The following is a 19,207-nucleotide window of genomic DNA, read 5'->3' as shown; positions in this document are numbered from 1 at the left end:
CGTGGGAACAGGGTGCATCATGGAACTGGGGTTCGTGAGAAAGGGGCAAAGGTCAGAGTCATTGTCACGTGAAGTGGGTTTAGCTTGTTAGGTAAAACAACACGGGAGGGTGGCTAGCTAGATGGTATGTAAGAGTGTGATTCCTGTATATAACTTTGGAGTGTAAAACAGGAAAAAAGGATGGAGGGGGTGGGGTGGGGTGGGGGCGATCAGGTCACATGGTATCCTGTAGATCTCCCACAGCACCAAAGCCACATCACATTGGCTGGCACATGCACTAGGAACCTCAAGGGAAATGCCAGGGGTAAAATAAGTAGGTTTATTTTGATTCTTTGCTTGGCTTTTTTTTGCATCATCAGGCCCACATAGAGTGAAATGCTTCTTTGTCCCTCTGCTATGTACATCAAATGTGTTTTGTACAGAGACATTTGTTATTGTCCCTTTGCATAATTTGGCCTGAAAACATATCCAGTCATGGAGTTCACCAAAAATCACAACTCAAAAAAACGTATCACTTGAAAGAATATAAAGTGTCACCCTGTCAGGAAAATGGCCAGGCTTAACTGGCAACTGCAAAAGAGAAGCAAGTCTCAAAAAAATGTTTCTTGAAAGAGAGTCATCTGTGAAAACGACATCTAAAAAGGACAGGAGAAAACCTAGTGGACCCTTTAGCCTTTATGGCTAAATGGATAATTGAAAAGAGAGACGAGGAGCAAACAACACATGCTGAGAGCAGAGCCTGGCCGGCAGAAAATCACCTCTCAGACAGGCAACCAATCATGCTGATGGATGTTGAGGTGTGGGGGTGGGGAGGGGGTGAGATGTGCCGGATACATTCCCATTAATCAGAGATCGGGGGTTTGATAACACAGCGTTTTCCATGTGTGATGTTATGTCTGAGTGCTGACGAACTGTGTCTGGCAGTGGCTGAATCTGAAAATGCTTTGCTGAACTCCCTACATGCATTTCAGCAAGGAGTTGCTAAGACTGCGTCAATTTGTATTCCACAATAATACCAAAGTACAGCCCTTTCTACAGCAAGGTATTCATCTCATTCTCTTTCTGTCATCCATCTGTGCTCCTAATTTCACCTGTTTGATTAAAACCTTGGACAGCTTCACCAGATGCTCAAACATGATCCATCACATTAATATAGGCGCATCAGCCAAAGGGCGAGTAGAGCAGTTAGGGTCTTGCTGTCTGTATCTGAACCCCTACATCATCTACACGGTTTGATCCTCACCTCTCAAACCTCTGCATGGTGAGGGCCAGGGTCTTATTGAGTTCCTCTATGATTCGGCTGGAGGGGTGGAGAGGAACGGGCAGCGTCCCGTACTGCAAGGAGTGCCCGCCCAGCGCAGCGTGGCTAGGAGGGCCGGGGCACTTCTGGAAGGCGAGGGGCGAGGGCTCCATGCTCCCTGCAGGCACGCAGATCATGAGCTTCTTTGGAGGTAGAGGAGGAGATAACTTCATCGACATACACGGCAACTTCACGGGGGCACCGTCTGCACCGGGAGAGGGACAACATGACAGGCTTAGACTTGCATGCACAGACGCAATTGAGAATGAACGAACGAAGACGAACACACGGACCTGTCATGTGATTAGGCAGCCTGTTGAAGGGTTTGGGTGGCAGCGCGGGTGGCTGTTTGTGGAGCGTAGGAGGTCTGGAGAGCGTCGTTTCAGCGCAGTCACCCGGATACACAGTGGACTTCTTCGTGGGAGGAGCCTGGTTGGATTTCTGGGTGTGGTCCTGTTGACACACCCCCTCACCAGGCATCTGGAACTCCAATGTACCTGAGGAGGAAAAAAAAAGGCCAGAGGCCACGATGCGTTAAGGTGAGGGAAGGTGAGGAAATAATGGTGCCAATTAAGGCACTGATGCCTACCTACGGCTCCTTCCATGAGCTCAGTGCCTTCACACTCTGACAGGCCACAGCCGAGCACAGGAGAACGACCATTCTCCAACTTCACCTCCTCCCGCACAGCTGGGGCCGAGCCATCTACACAGGAGGAGACAGAGAGGAGAGGAGAGGAATAGTAGGAGAAAAGGAGGAAGGGAGAGAATCAAAGACGGACAGGTGGAGAATTAGCAGAAGATGGACGAGGCAGTGTTGCATAGCTGTTTTTGGTTCTACAATAAATATATTACACTATGTTTTATTCTGAGTTCCCTGCTATATCACCTCTGCTCCTCTGGACTCTCACCTTTCTCATAAACCTCCTTCAACACCCCTTTCTTTATCAGCTCTTCTCTGCTCTGGCGAGTGGACATCTTCCTCTCCAACACTGTGGGGGCAGACAGGACATGGTGTTGTCAAAAAAACAAAATCAAAAACATGAGGCCATTTGTATACCAGATACCAAGAACTTTATTAGTGTTTAGGAATGTGTTACCCTCCAGTAGACATCTGTTTGGCCTTGCTGCCTGCATCATTATTGCTAGCTACCTACTAATAATCTTGTGGCTAAACAAATACACACAAGCTGCACGACCATGATTGGTAGTGCAGCCTCCTCTGGGAGAGAGATTTACGAGCTTTAAGCTACATTATTCTGGTGTTCAACCCAAACAGATGATATTGGCAACAGTGTAACTGGACAGAGCAGCACTCTATGATGATAGGACTTCATTTATTCATCTCTCTTAAAGCATTGAATTACTTAGGCGATATTGCAATCAGACGCTTATAAACTACATCTCATTTTCATTTTAAATCTATTATCGGATTACCACTCGCTTTCACTGTCAACCACATGGTAGCCCTTTCATGGCATTGAGCCCATGTATTTTAGCATATGGGTGAAAGTGTGATGTCATGTCATGTGCCAACGCATATGTGCCCTTGCACTTTGACAGTTTTCTGTACATGTGTTACCTCCATCTGGTGTTTTTGATAAGGTGGAGAGCAAGTAATGCACATCCTGTACCTAAGTTATCTACATGGGTAAGGTGAATTAGGTGATTCGTTTTTACAACGCACCTCTGCATGTCTTGACACTTTCTGTAAATATGTATGACCTTCTGTAGACCTGGTAATGCATATAAGATATACTTATTTGCACATCCTGTATATACACTGTGAATTCACATATTTGTCCATATTATTTCTTCATATATTCTTTCTTTTTTCATCTGCTACATCTTGAGGTCTTCATACTTACACATTTTTTTTACTTACACATACTACACATACTTTTGGATTCTCATACAGTACATATCTATCTTTTATTTATCTGTCTTGATTATGCTCAACCGCTATTAGTCTGCACACCCTGCATACATACTGTTATTCACATATTTTAGAGTTTTTATTCTTATAACTTAAGTGTTGTAATCGTCAGCTGCTTTATATTTAAAACCCAGTTTCCCCACGGGGATCATTTGAGTTTCATCTGATCTCATCTTCTCAGAGACAGAGACTTCTCTTTTCTGTTCCCCTGTCACCCAACATTTTTCTCGTGCCAGTTTTGGCTTTGTGCCTGGAGTTGTTTTCAACAAGTTAGCTGGATTTAGGGCATGTGAATATTATCCACAGCAAAACACAGGATGATAACATCAGCCAATTACCCAAAGACCAACAGTTAATCCAAAAGGTGAGAAAACAATATGGACCATTGTGTGAATAACAAGGCATCTCAGGGTTGATAGCATTTGGTAAGCTGCAGGTCTGACTCAACAAATGGAGAATGACATGTCAGGATATATGCAACTATAAATGCATCCAACTTTGTACAGCCAAAAACTCAACTGCGCTCCAAACCTTTGTATATTTTATCTTTTTTAAAGGGCCCCACAAGATGAAGTGGTGCCCTCAGGACGTTATAGTGCGGTAATGGGTAACCGTTTAGCAACAAAAAGAAAAAACAGACATTTACTCTTAAGCTAACATAATAGGGCTGATGTTGTTTTTCAAAACGCTTGCTCAATAATCAACAAAGAAGCATGGTCACTTTCTCTGGATCTGCTCATACATTGCCCACATAATTTAATGCATCATAACGGAATGATGGCAAGAGTCCAGCGATAACACATGGTACACACAACATGTCCATCCATCTGTGTGTGTGTGTGTGCACTGTACATGTATGTGTGTGTGTGTGTGTGTGTGTGTGTGTGTGTTATTTAGAAGCACGGAAAGGAGGCATCTGTCAAAAAAAATTTAAAAACTGCTCCGACAGCTGGGGGACCAGCTTGGACGAAGACAAACACTCCTCAACCCTCTGCTGTATGTCTGTGTGGAAGCAGGAAGAGGATGTAGCAGGGGCCAGCCAGCTGAAAATTATACAGCTTTAATTTCTCCATCCAAATTAAATGCTTCCCTGTGTGTCGTAGCTTAGCAGTGGGCACACATTATAGCTCAGAGCCCACCTGACATAATAACATACACATTACCTCAGCGACTGGGGACAGCTTCCCTCCAGAAGAAGATCTAATTCATTATAAGGGTGGTATGCTGGCATGATGGTTCACTGACAATTACCAAACCAATCTGGATCTGCAGTGAATGTTAATTATAAACTCTCAACACAGCCATTGTGCTTGCATTTCAGATGAATACTGTGATTAATATTTTGGAGTCATATTCTGTTTTAACTGAGTAAAATATATATAAATTAAGGAAATAAACTTTCCAATTTGTTTCACTCTTACAGGGACTCTGGATCCGCATAGTTTATCTGATTCTAGGTATGTCAAGGACAAAAACACATTTGTAAGAAAGTGCACACACTCAGATGATGACTGATGATATTGTTATCTCCGCCAACAAAGTTAGAAGGAAGTTATATTTTCATCCCTGTCTGTCTGTTTGTTAGCAAGATATCTCAAAATGTAATAAATGGATTTGGATCAAATTTGGTGCACAGATAGCCTTTTGCCCAAGGATCAGTTGATTAGATTTTAGTGATGATACAGATCTGATTTCCGCCATTAGACAGATATTTTTTTTTTTAGCCATAAATATTATGCTGCGTTCATGTGCTGGTGGGAAGAGCTACTCATAACTCATGCAAGCTCCCCACTAAAAAGCTAATCCTCCTGTCAAACAACAGACTGTCCAGTGAGAACCAGGCTTGGCCACCAGGAGCAGCTGACCTGGGGCCTCCCAGTGCAGATCCTTGCTTACGTAACCACAATCATACACAGATCTTGCCTGCATCGCCTATACCAGCCCCCTGCTCTGCAGCACAGCACCTCCATTCTCCCATTCATCAATACTTCCTCATTAGGAGCAGCAGGGAGACATTTATCTCCTGTTGGAGATGTGACAGCGGAGCGCACTACTGGTGAAGCCTGGGTGGGGCCTGGAAAGGGTGGTGGCAGGGATAAGGTGGTGTGGCAGAAATTACACCAGGGTACAGTGTTTTGGTTCTCACCGGCAGAGGTCTGCTTGAACTTCTCACTCTTCTTCTTCCTCCATTTCCACGGCTTAAAGAGACGACCCAGAGTGGCAAATTTGCTCCGCCGTCGAATGGGAGGTGTGTGTGTGCCTGGTACCAACGAATCGGAGCGCATCGCGGCCAGTCTCTCCACTTCCTCAGCTGGAAAAGAAAACAGGACACAAGCAGATGAACAACACTAATATTTTCTGCTATTTGCTTGCTGAATTTTCAGAATTTTCTTTTACATGTTGCAAATGCACTCTATGATACAAAAGAACGAATTTATGTAAATTACAACAAATTATATGACGTTAATTTATCTAGAAGTCCCCGCACATTATTCTCAGCATTAAATAGAGACACTGTAATAGAGATGATGTAAGATGCCCCACCCCCAATGATTCATTGGATGAATGCAACACCCAAGACCTGAGAAGAGCTTTCTCAACTTAAATCAATCCACCACACCCATAAATTTAACCTGTCACATCCTTACTGAAGGTCAAAATCTATTTTGACTGAAACCGATTTTTGCTACTGGAAAATAAGAATCTGTATATTGTTATACATATCAAGTCATTTTATATATTTAGAGGTTAATGATAGGTAAGATAATGTGTTAATGTAAAACCTAATTCAAGTCTGAATGTGTGTGCTGTGTCTGCATGCGTTTTTAATATTTTATGAAAAGGCTTTATAAGATGTTAAACATGTCCATTTGAAGTTGTTTTCCATGGTGATTTACAAAAAACGATTTATTTTTGTAAAAAGTTTAATAATGGGCTTCTTGAATCTGGATGTACGTTTGTGCAAAAAGATCACTTATAATCTTAAACATAAAAGTAATGCTTTTTAGTTAGATAAGACTGCATTAATTTTCTTATTCTTTTACATTATTTAATTATCAGATATCAAGGGAAAGATGTTCCCTGAGGAGTGTACATAGACAAGTCAAGTATATTTGTGTAGCCCTTAATCACAGTTACAGTCTCAAAGGGCTTCACAACGCCCACATTATGAAACAATAAATGAAAAGCAACACCACTCAACCTTAGACTCTCAATGAGAACAAGGAAAAACTCCCACAAAAACCTCATTAGAATAAAAAAAAAAAGTAAGAAACCTAGGGAAGGGCTACACACATAGGGATCCTAATACCTTCCCCTCTACCGTAACGAAATGGAACATAAAATACACAGAATAAACAGAATAAGAGCATTTGGATGAACGCCTGTACTAAATTCCTACTCATGTATTCATTTACTAAGCAAGAACATCACATTGTTTTGAGGGGAGTGGTGTCTTGGGCTCCTCTGCCCGGCCTTTTTCATTCACTCTCTCTTTCTCCCTGAACTGTTATTCATTCGGCCCCACTGGGAGATGCCAGCACGTTTGAAAGTAATCATGCTGGAGGCTGGTCTATATAGCATACTCTAGTTTTCCATTTTAAATTTCACTTTTCCCATTACACACCACATCCTGCTCTAAGAGACGGAGTGTTCGGAAAGAGGGCACGATGCCTGTGCCAGCGGCAATGAAACAAAAAAATCAACATTTCAGCAGGCATTAATGGATGTGCACACACATGCTCCAACAGACACAGATACACACATTCACACACACACACACAGATTGTGAGTGTCAAAATAGTGCTTGGCCTCAGCATATTTGTTGTTGAGTAAGGGCGTATTTTATAATCAGTGTAACCAATATGCCTGAGATATACAGATATACATAGAACAATGGCAGAACGTACATGTGAAATAGGAGCAGAACAGATCAGATTCGACCTGAGATTTGCCTAGGTTGCCTGGTAGTTGGAGACCATCAGGTGACAGAAAAGTCACAGGTTCAATCACCATAACAACCAGTGTCAATCCCAGCCAAAGTGTCCTTGAGCATAACACTGAACAAACATCGAACTGTTCTAAGAGTACCACCGATGGCTGACCCTGCACTCTGACTCCTAATGGATAAAGTGTATGTGTGTATGTCTTGGAGGATATGCAAAGAAGAAATACTATACATTGGAAGGATGCTCAAATGAATGATTGAAATAAATAAAACTAATCAGCAAACCAGCCATATAATCAACAACTGACCAAACAAACAATAATCTAAAAAGTAGCTGAAAAGGACGGCAGCAGTAGAATGGAACACAAACTGATTCTTTTGAAGAACAGTAAACACACTGCTGAAAGGAGGAGATGATCGATGACATTTGTACCAGCTCAACAACTACCATCTAGGGCATTGCTGTAAAGAGAGCATGGCTGCTCAATAAACCTTCTTTCAATAAAAACAAAAAGGTTAAAAGAATAGTTCACCTAAAGCTGAAATTTCAGTCATTATTACCTCTGTCAGTAGAATCTACATTGACGTTCATAGGACCACCAAATTCACAGCGAGTTAGATCACATTTCTCAAAACAACTTGTACAGCATAATTCAAGTGTTTTGGAGCCAACTGATTGCTTTGTGTGTCCAAAAGTCCAATATTTAGCCTAATATCTCCTACATTTTCCTCACTGACAATGCTATGGTTGCACATGCAACCCTACAGATAATGAGGGAAATATTGGACTTTTGGACCCACAGTGCAATCGTTTGGCTACAAAACACATGGATTATGTTGAACAAGCTGGTTGGAGAATTATGATGGACATTTTATGCAGTTTTTGGAGCTCTCTCCACTTCAACAGTTCAAGAGAAAGCTGAGATGGAACACACTTGCTGTGTGTTTGGTGGTCCTACATACTTACATACTTTAATGGAGTTTTGACCATTATAGGGTGAATGACTGCATTTTTTCTTTTGGGGTGAACTATTCCTTTAAGAAAATGTCACGGGCTTTGGGGCCATTTGAGAGAGCATACACTGATTAGCAAGGTGTCCTCTCGGTTTATCTTTCCCTGTGTCAAAAAGCATATAGGTGTTTACACTGGCCTTATCTAGCCCCCTGCTGTGGAGTGAGACAGACTCTGAGTCAGATGGCTCGAGCTCACACGGTGGGGCTACATTCTTTCACTCAGACCCCGGGTTGTTATCTTAGTGCTGGATCAAACGACTCTACCTCACAAGTTGAACAACTCAAAGTAGCCCCACAGTGGCGGTGGTGATAGATGATGCTGCGTGGATGATGACTGATACACTAAATGTCTTGGTGCTTGGATAAATAACTCAAACCTCTCTCATCAAGACCTAGCCTATTTTATACACCTCTACAGGATTTTCTATGGATGTAAAACAAACTCTTCCTATACGAAAAGGAACTACAGTAATCCTATAATGATTTTTTGAAGATAGACAAGACACAATTATATCACAGCAAAACTATAAACTATATGCAGTATATCCTGAATATTATAGTGACACCGTATGCTTTAAAAATACCATAAAGTTCCGTCACTATAAACTCACTACTGAGAGTCCCTAATAAGAACATTATAATGGTTTTTGTATGAAGTTACAGGACTGATCTCAGCACTGCTCCTGCGCCCCTGGTGCTGTAGCGCATATTTTCCCCGGCAGGCAGGGAGCGGTCACCGAGAGATGCCAATAAAAACGAAGCGCAAACCCTCTTCCTCTCCTCCTCTTCCTCACCCCATGCACATAACTCAACTTATTCCTCTCACCCTCCAGCGGGTCCGCTCCCCGGCAGTTGCTGCATATGTGTTTGATCTCCTTGCCTATCTGGCAATGGATTATGAACGGCATGTTGTTATTTGCAGCGGGCTGTTGCTGTTGCTGCTTGCCGTCGGCGTTACGGGACTTCATCCTAACCAGGCAGAAAGCTCTCCTCTTCCTCGGCTTCTCCTCGGACACGGGCACTGTTGAAGATGGCGCGTCCGTCTGAGATAAGGAGTTGTACCATGGACGCACCACATCGCCTCCACAACCCGCCATATTTGCAGTGGTCTGCAGGGTTGGACCCTCTTATCCTCTCGCCCTCTGCTCCGGTGAAGAGAGGGGGGATTTGAAACGGTCCTCTGCTCGGTCCGCCAGCGTCAAGCTAGCCAGCCGGAGTAAAAAGCAACACTTCCGTTTAAAACATGCAAAATAAAACCCTTAATGCCTTATTGTTGACGAACATAATGTGTTGCAATGTTTATGTAACACAACCAACAGTAGCCCAGAGCGAAAATACATAATATATTTAAGCAAGAATCTGTTGTAAATGAAAATACAATCGCATTTTTCCCCAAAAATGTCCTCCTCCTCACAGCATGTATTCAGCTTACACGCCTCTGTCAGATGTCATAGGATAAGCCTGGGGCGGCCAAAAATACACAGCCTTAATTGCAAAAAAACGTATACTAGAAACCTGGAAGGACGTGTAACATCTTGAAATTTCTATTTTAACCAGTGATGCGATTTTTGTTTCTCTGTACACCCCAATACTTCTTTTTTTGATTTTATTTTGAAGGTAAAATAGCCTTACTTCCTGTTGTACTCTGGCTTTTCGAGGGCTTTTCTTTGTCAGCTTGACGCAGTTCTACAGTCCTCAATACTAGAATGGACGACCCGCCCCTTCCACGCAGCTAGCCAATCCTGGGTCGCTGTTGCGCGTTGGACTAGCGACGTCAGCCAATGAGCTTGAAGCGCCGGGAGATTTAGAATATAGAATGAGGCTCACTGCAAAATGAGCGATGTGTAGAAAATGTACAGGTTTGAAATGACCATATATAAATTACACCGAGTCATGCAACTAACGTTTATATCTTTGACAATAAAAAACACGAGAAAAGGCATTACGAACACAAATAGACACACGCGCGTACACAAAAACTCTTCCAGTTAGTTACAGCCTCCCTCTGTGTGTGCGTGTGTGTGTGTGTGTGTGTGTGTGTGTGTGTGCGCGCGCGCGTTGAAATTGATACTGGTTGGCTGCTGTGGCCTGACGTCATCAGGCCAGAGGGAGAAAAAAAAACATCAGAAGGCTGCAAATGGATATTCCTTTGGTTATTTAGTGTGTCCACCACCTTTAATTTAATAGCCTACAGGCCAATAAACCAGCTTAACTCCCACTGACTGGTATAATTAGCACCTATCATGGCCCATAGCATTTGTTAACACCACGCATGGAATTTGTAACAAATCAGGAAATAATCAGGAATAGTCCCTCTTTTTAAACTCGACCCCTAAATGGCTTCTGTTCTGTGAAGGCAATAAAGGGTCACAACTTGTAGTTAGGAACTACTACCAGCAGATGGAGCTCAGTTCTAGGAAATGAGCAGAGCAGTACACAAATTTCTCTCTCTCTCTCTTTCCCTCTCTCTCTCTCTCTCTCTGAAACGAAACAGTGACAAGCTGCAGGGTGCAGAGGATAGGAGGAGTCAGTGTCTAATCAGAGCTGACTCACTCTAATCCCCTTCATGTTAGATAGAATAGTGGATGGGGTGCATGGGTAGACCAAGCTGTGACTGTGTGTGTGTGTGTATATGTGTGTGTGTGTACATGTGTGTGTTCGCGTGCGTGCAAATGAGTGTCCAATTTGTATGGCTAGGCTTGTGTCTGAGGACATGAAAGCGTGTACGGAGCATTTTTTTTTGTCATTTCAGTTGTTTACAGAGTACATGTGTTGAAGTGCATGTGTTTTACGTAACAGTAAGATCAAAAGCATCTACTGCGTTTTCCCTTATGCGATGACTGAAGCAGACGATGACTCATGGAGGCTTTCAAATTCAAAGTACAAGGCTGTGTATAGCTACCAGATGAAAGGGCCACAGTTTAGAGAACAAGCCTCTGGTGTGGCATGAGTCCTCCTCCTTCAATGTTAGCTTAGACAACATATCATTAACAGCTCTCTCAGCTGCATGATATTTCTTGAGACAAAGACCCTTCTACATATAGCTTTCCTCAGGATGACAAGACATCCGTCCATATAAAAGAAGAGATTTGCTTCATTCACAGCCCCATAATGAAGACGATGGTTTAAGTCACATGATTGACTGAAATGGCCCTGGCCACAGGTTGAGGAAACACGGACTAAACAAGGAAGACAATCATTGCTCTCCTAATCCTTCCTTATCTAGTGTTTTCACACGTTCTCCTTTCTCTACTAAGCCTGCCTGTCTCATTCTGATGACTAGCCTAATTCAATACCACTCTTCGGCTGTCGTTGCTTTCCCTAATGAGAAGGAGACTTGAGATCAGAGCAATGGTGGTGTGAGGCGAATCAATAAAGCCATGGTCTCTCTCTCTCACTCTCTCTGTCTCACACACACACACAAACACACACTTATGCCTCATGTGACTGGCGGCCAAGGTGGTGGGTCTATAGGGAGAGCGGTCTATGACAGACGGGGTTTACCTCACATTACATAAACAAGTAGGCATAGGAGAGCCTTACTTAATGCATACATCTATTAAGTATTATAAGGATATTCACAATTAGTTGCAGTGTTTCAATAAGTTTATTTATTAATACACATAATAGCTCATTATACCTTATAATAATACCCAGACTAAATTACAAGTATGATGGAGAATTTTCTTATTTGCCTCATGAATATACCTGTTAGAACTTCTAATGTTTATCAGTAGCACAATACAATCTGCTGTAGTTGTATGTCTTCAAGTAATACCGAATGTTTATCCAAATCCTGAGGCAATCTATGTTATTTGGAAAAATCTAATTTATGAAATGAACGCTTGAGTATTTCAATATTCCAACCTGAAGCTTATTCAAAATATGAAACAAGCATGCACGCACATTCTGAAATCCTCAGTAGTCTAATTAGCTAGAATATTTTTGTTCCGCTTTGCCATATTTTTGCCTTTGTCCTTTGTTGTGCCTGTTCATTCATTCATTCATTCACTCTATATCACCGACAGACAGAAATGAAAAGAAAGGCAAGTCAACACAGAAAAGATAAAGAGGATGGAAGAGAACACAAAATCCAACTGGTGCACTCACCTCAAAGAGCGTTGTATTTACTATTTTATACTAGTTTTACATATCAGGCACAGATGAGGGGCTCAGTGGGGGCAGAAGGGTTTGGCAGGGTGCTGCTCCATGTGCTGCTGAGAGCAAATGGACTTCATGCCTGAATGTGTCTGACAAGTCTGAGCGCCTGCAAATAAACAACCAGCATTGCAGTGTATCAACACACACACACACACACACACACACATACAGACACTCACACACACAAGCACGAATGCAGTGACACAGTGCGAGTGTATACACACACACACAGGCTTGTGCGAGCGCGTGTGCACCAGCTCCTTAGACCACAGGTGTGCCTGTCACATCAGAGACGGCACACTTAGAGACGGAGGGGAAACAGCAACAAACACTACAGAGCTTCATCCTTCATAATTTAATGAGACCCTCTAGTATTAGAATGGTGTCAAAATAAAACACCCTGTTGCTGAACGTTCCCTACCATACACTACCAGTCAAAAGTTCACATCTGATTGAGTGTACTATGTTTTTCATTATCTTAAAGCCATTTTGATCTAAAAGCTTATGCTTAAATGCTTGAAATTTGTTTCTTAGACACATACAAATAGTGAAGTTGATGCCTAAGTATACATTTCTTTCCAAAGCCTTTGCCTTTCTATCAAGCTAGGGTTAGTTTAGGGCTACTTTAAAAAATCTGAAATATAGATAGTTTTGATTTGTTTAACAGTTTTTCGGTCACTGCATAATTCCATTTGTGTTATTTCATAGTTTTGATGTCTTTACTATTGTTCTAAATTGTGGAAAATAGTAAAAACAAAGACAAATGTGGTGTGTCCAAAGTTTTGGCTGGTAGTGTATGTGTGATTGTGTTATTGATCAGGGTCCAGAGGTCATGTGTCTGGGTCTCTCCATCTGCACGACTGCAGCTCTGCACTGACTCTGAAATTCCATGATCAATAGCGGCACCATTGCTGATGCCCTGACTGATGCCAGCTCACTGTTCTCAGGGCGAACTTGTCTTTATTTAGTGCTTTATTTAGCTACAGATGCAGCAATTGTAATTCTGACTTTTTAAGGATTGCAGCACTGTTGTTCCAGAAAATGTAGGAGTTTGGGTAACTAGTGTCAATAGGATCTCTATGATCTCCTTGCCGCTCTTACACTGGACAGCCTTCCCTCTCTCACATTTACCCTCTTGTCTATTTCCAATGACTGTCCATTACCCCACATATCTCCTATTCATCTTCTCTGGGCCTCTGTCTACATCGGGCAAAAGAGATTAATTATCCTCTGGCCTTGATGGTGCTGCTAATTTAGGCCCCGAACTGAGAGCATGAACCTGACAGAGATTTAGTATGTAAAATTAATGTGCTGCTCTGCCGCCAAGACAGATAGGTGGAGACCTGCTGCTTGGAGTCTAAAACAAGACTCACTCTGCCATTTCATCTCTATCGCTCTGCTCCATCAGTTCATCTTTCCTCATCTACTGTATTTCTGATTAAGATGCTGACTGCTGCAATGCTGTGGAATAATCACCATGTCTAATCTGAAGGGGACACACACACACGCACACACACAATTATCTGGGTGTTCCTGGGTACCAACATGTTAGATTGTTGCTGTGTGGAAGCATCCAATAAGCAGAGTGGATGGAAAGGGCTGAGCATGCAGTGGTTTGTAGATAATTAGCTCCGCAGCAGGGCATAGCCTAATTCACTCCTCTCCTTGACTTAACAATATCCCTCTTCAGGAGACAGCCAGTGAGCCAGCTGTGGCACAGAGAGGTGGCTTCCTCTGGCCTCTAGTCAATAAAACACACAGGCTAGACAAAATTGCCACCACTCCAAGACAGACGAGTCCTCACACATAATACACAATACCCAAATACTCTATCGTCACAACAGGGAAAACATATTTGTTTTTAGCTTGACCATCATGTATTTTTGGTTGTATCCAATGGGATTCGAAAGGGATTTAGAACCCCGAGAGCCGTAGAATTTTCTCAACCCACAGAGGACCAACTGAAGTTAAAACATGAACATCAGCAAAATTGGAGTCATGAGGTGTTCACATGACAACAGTGCATGGTCTCCCTTGGTCTCTCTCTCGTGCTCCGTCTGTCTAGAAATGTGTTGGCATCAACACAGCACCAAACACACGGGAACAGCGCTAAATAATGTGTGATGTTATTAGGAAGGACAATGGAAGTCTGTGAGTAGAGAGAAAACAGAATGTTCAATGTGTCTTTCCCCCTCTACCCTTTTCATTATCTCATTCTCTCCTGCTGCCTTTCAGTGTTCAAATACCTCAACTTCTTCCTTTATCTCTCTCTCTCTCTCTCTCTTTCTCTCTCTCTCTAGCTGGACCCTCTATGTACTGAATTAATACAAAGTGACAGAACAGCAGAGCCTGTAGGACAGTGTGTGTGTGTGTGTACATCCCTGTAAATGTGTGAATGTGAGACTTGGCATATCACAGGGATATGAGTCACCCATCTCTCTCTTTCTCTTCCCCTGTCCTCCTCTCCCTCCTCTCTTTGCGTCCCCCCCCCCCCCCCCCCCCCCCCTCTGTCTCCTGCCATCTCTATCTAGCTCATCTGCTCTGATGGGTGGCCTTCACCAATAGCTTGGTGCTTAAAAGGAAAAAATTCACCCTAAAACACTTCAACACTGTTAAAAAAAATACAGCTATTGGCAATGCACCTTGCATTTCTGGGTCCATTTTGTTGTTTGGTGGTGCATTTGTCTGATTCCTATGGATAACTGGCCAAATATAGATGCTGTGACGTCATGTCGAGATATTTCATACAATGGAGTTTACTACCTGAAAGATTTTCAGCTACCTAAAACATAAACACTAAATATCAGGTTTTGTTGCCAGTCCCTCAGAATCAAAGAGCAAGGGCTTCTAGACTCACCATTTTGCACCAATATTCAACAATCATACACAGAGAAATCCTTCGTAGAAGAGGCAGAGATACCAATTTCTCCACTGACAGTAGCCTAAATAGACCAGAATGCAATGCAGCCACGAGACATGTTGCAATTTGAGTAATTGGCATGACTTTAGCATTTTCTCGACTGTCTCTCTCGCTGTTACTATGCTATCGCTATTGTTATTGCTCTCTCCACCTACATGTAGGTGTCGAAAAGTATTATGGAAAACGTATGAAATCACTGACTGAAGTAAAAGTAGATGAGGCAAGTGGAGGCAAGGGGGGTACAACAAAAAAGGTAAATGATACTTCATCACAAAATAACACACAGAACATCACAGATTGATGATATATAACAGTGTACGAGTATCTGAGGGTGGAGTTTTGCTTTAAGCCATGCACACTCCTGGAGTCTGACGTCACGCCAGCTGAGACCTTCCAACTATGGACTATGAGTGTGAACCTGGGTCTGAGTCATAAGCCTTACTTGGCTCAGGGTTTCTCTCTTAGTACAAGGGCTGGCTTGTCCACGCTGAATGGATGGACCCCCATGCCAGTAGAGGAAGAGTGGGCGTTTTGTGTGGCTGGTGGGAGGCAGCAAAGCAGTGGAAGTACTCCTCTGCATTGCAAGCTATTGCACTTCCTCCCTCTGCTTTTGTATTCTGCCCAGGTAGTTCTGGCACTCTGCTCAAGGTCTGGCTAATGCATGCAGATAGCAGTGATGATGTATGTGTATGAGAGAGAGAATGAGCAAATGAGAGAGAGAGACAAAGAGACAGAGTATTACTCAGATGGTAGGAGGTGTTTTGCGTGTGTGTGTGTGTGCCTGTGTGCAATATTACCAGCATATTCTATGGTCAAGAGCCAACTCATGCTGCTGTTTCTTTTTAACTAAGCCCCCACACCATCCTCTCCTTCTCATCCTCCTCCTACTCTTCCTGCTCCTCCGCCTCCTCTCATCCAGCCTTCTCTTTCTCAGTCTCTCATTCAGACCTGTCTTAGTGCACTGTGTGTTTGAATGAGAGCGTGGTAATGACTGCGCCTTGGTCTTTGTGCGCGGGGCTAAGCTCTAACCCAGCTGACCTGGATTTCCATTGCTGGAGAGCAGCGCTGCCTCGGCGCTGGACTGGTTCAAAGAGATGGAACATAGTAGAACCTCGTTTATCCAAACAGACCTAGTCTAATGAACGGGCAAGAGGACCGAAAATAATGAAAAGCTTGTCTACTGATGTCGTGCAATTGTTGGAGTTTCCTGAAACTTATAACAGTTCCTCCGCAAATTAGACTGTAGAGAAATTCAGGCTCTGTGCATACATGTTTTATGTTTTGAAAAACTTGGGTCTACAATTTTGATTCATTTCAGTGGTTTTTAGAGATTTGATACATCCCATTCCTCCCAAACAACCTCCACTCCCACAGGAAAATGAGGGTAAATGAGGTTCAACATCCAGCAGTACAGAGCTGATTCCACACTGTTAGCGATGGCAGCCAGTTGAGAAACAGACTGTGGTGAAATGATCTCAGTGTGGCTCTGTACTGTATGTGGCTGGAGAGGGTCACGCTCAACAGAGCAACAAACCGTCTGGCGAAAGCCACAGCGCCCGTGAGCCTCGATAACTCTTGTTTACTACACCCAACACCCAAACACACCCGCCTCCCACACACATATGTACACCAGACAAGCATGCATACACACGCACACACGCATGCATGAACACATGTACACATGCACGCACGCACGCGCGTACACATGCACGCACGCACGCGCGCACACACACACACACACACACACACACACACACACTGAAGATGGCATGGCTATTCGTCACAGTTATGTATGGTGACACATGCACACACATCAAAGGAAGGAGTGGGTTGGATTTATGCAAAACAACAGCAGCTAAATACACAAACATCAATGAGAAACAAGGGAGTGGGTGGGCAGATGGCTTTACTGGTGACAGAAAAAGCTGAGATTAAACCAAAGCAATATTGGGGAAGGGGAAGAGGGAAACAGTGGGAAATACAAAAACATGAAAAAAAGGGGGAATAGGGGTGTTTCAAGGTCCCAGGGGAGAGATGTGAAGAAGAAAATCCTATCATGGTGTTGCTAGCAATGCCCGCTGGATAGCCAGTCCTCCCCATGATGCCATGCCAGCTGCCCGCTCTGCTTTCACCTAATGGTTAACAGTAACAGTGCGAGACAGAGCCTCTCCCCCCCCCCCCCCCTCCTTCAAATTTGAGCCATGCTGGATGGAAAATCTGACAAAAATCTCCAAGAAAGCAATGTGCTGCTGATATCGTATGGTGGCGGGATAATCTACTTGAGAGAGGGTCTTACATTTAATAGAAAACAAGATGGAGTGGAAGATTGTTGAAGCCCAGAGAGGACAGTTGAGAGAGATTATGTGTAGGTGTGTCTGAGCATCATGAGTCATAAAGGTCTAAGTAGGCTAAAAGAGGGGCATATTACACAGCTTGCATGTGAGTAATTCCTGGTCTCATTTAGATGATTTAAGACCTTTTTCACATAAGTGCTCATTCCTCACCTTTGCTTGAGGCAGAAATACCAAAGCAGTGAGTGGTGGATGAGAGTGGTTATAAAAAGAAAACAATAGACCTATGTCCACTGCTGCTGTAGTCAGTTATACAGTACCCTTTACATTAAATGTCACATGAAAAACTAGTTTCAACTGGCTAGACTATCTAATCTAGCTTCAATGATGGTTGCTGAGTAAGTCATAGTATGCTATATGCAGTAGAAGAGCTTTAAGGATGAAAAAGAAAATGCAGACAACGCTGAACAATAGCCTGGCTGGGGATTTTTCGAGAGTTGGCATCTGTCCGAAAATGGAAAATATAGACTAGACTCTAACCTAGACTACTAGGCTACACACCATGTGACTGGGATTTGTCACATCGGGTAATTCTGGGGGAGGGTCGAATGGAAGCGATTCGGATGCGATAACTCATTAAAAAAAACCTCCCATACTATCTAATGTGGATGATCATCAGTGTGTGAGGAGAAATGCCGATTCCATGCAAATCGGTCGGGGTCTGTTCGCCTATTCAGCTCGGTGGCGTTTTCAGCACCGAGGAATAGTGGACAGCTCCGTCCTGACGCTGCATTGATATGACGAGCAGCCTCTCTGTGGGATATGGGCATTGGAATTTGGATAGGAAATTCACTGAAAAGCAAAAGTGATCATTTTCAAATTAGAAAGATGAAGAAAATGAACACAGCCGCCTTAAGTATAAAACCCTATAGCAGGATGCCTATGATGCAGGCTTCATGACAGCATACCCTCGTGACCATGGCAACAATGGAAACAATAACTTATCTCTCCAGTTTTCGCTGTAGGACACAGTAGGCTTAAGCCCTGACATTTGGAAAGGAATGGCGCATGCCAGAACATCCACCCATCACCTTCTTCAAATGCAAGAACAAGTCCGACTGCATTTCATGTGAGCAAGGGAGCCAAGTTCATACTACATTGCATTGCAGCCTACAGTCAAGGCGGAGTCTGGTTAAAGCAGTAGCAATCACGTCGATCCTCGTCTGAGGATAATTAGGTTTCCCTTCTCTAGCTGTTGCAAGTTGCAATATAGCCTATATGGGAAATTCTCATCGCTCATCTCCCAATGCATGAGTCACTGTGTAGTCACCAGCACCAAGGTGCAGCTCAGCACCATGGATACCGTCAGACCTGCACAATGTAACCAGAGTCACGCTGATATGTGGCAATTGTCACAAGGGACGATAAAGCAATTTCCCTCACAATAATAAGCTTTTTGCTGCGATATTTCCCTTTGGAGGGCTACTAATATCCCCAGACTGAAGTGCGTCTGTGCTGCTGGCTGCCTACCTGTCTCCAGGTGCAGAGAGATCCTCGCCTCGTTGATGTAAGGCGTATCGCTCTTGGACCGGACTCTCCGGATCGGTCTGCGGTCTACCTCATCCTCCGGGGCCGCCGCCAT

The 19,207-nt window shown here is 43.4% G+C and overlaps 1 protein-coding gene across 1 annotated transcript in view; it reads right to left on the bottom strand.

Moving 5' to 3' along the window:
* LOC139654670 (phosphatase and actin regulator 1-like) overlaps nucleotides 1-19,207 on the bottom strand; it is a 22,767-nt gene extending 3,560 nt beyond the window's left edge. Inside the window, exons 1-7 of the mRNA XM_071531804.1 lie at nucleotides 19,096-19,207; nucleotides 5,380-5,544; nucleotides 2,209-2,289; nucleotides 1,890-2,003; nucleotides 1,594-1,797; nucleotides 1,244-1,505; nucleotides 1-25 (exon numbers count right to left, since the gene is read on the bottom strand). The exon at nucleotides 1-25 is cut by the window's left edge and continues 175 nt beyond it. Coding sequence (XP_071387905.1) covers nucleotides 1-25; nucleotides 1,244-1,505; nucleotides 1,594-1,797; nucleotides 1,890-2,003; nucleotides 2,209-2,289; nucleotides 5,380-5,544; nucleotides 19,096-19,207 — 963 coding nt within the window. The remainder of the gene's footprint in view (nucleotides 26-1,243; nucleotides 1,506-1,593; nucleotides 1,798-1,889; nucleotides 2,004-2,208; nucleotides 2,290-5,379; nucleotides 5,545-19,095) is intronic.

The sequence above is a fragment of the Centroberyx affinis genome, unplaced genomic scaffold (assembly GCF_046629955.1).
Source record: "Centroberyx affinis isolate AG114_WGS23_722 - 3 ecotype Tasmania unplaced genomic scaffold, CSIRO-AGI_Caff_v1 ptg002133l_1, whole genome shotgun sequence".
Lineage (NCBI taxonomy): Eukaryota > Metazoa > Chordata > Actinopteri > Beryciformes > Berycidae > Centroberyx > Centroberyx affinis.
The sequence above is the reverse complement of the archived record's forward strand: the minus strand, read 5'-3'. Positions and strand labels throughout refer to the sequence as shown.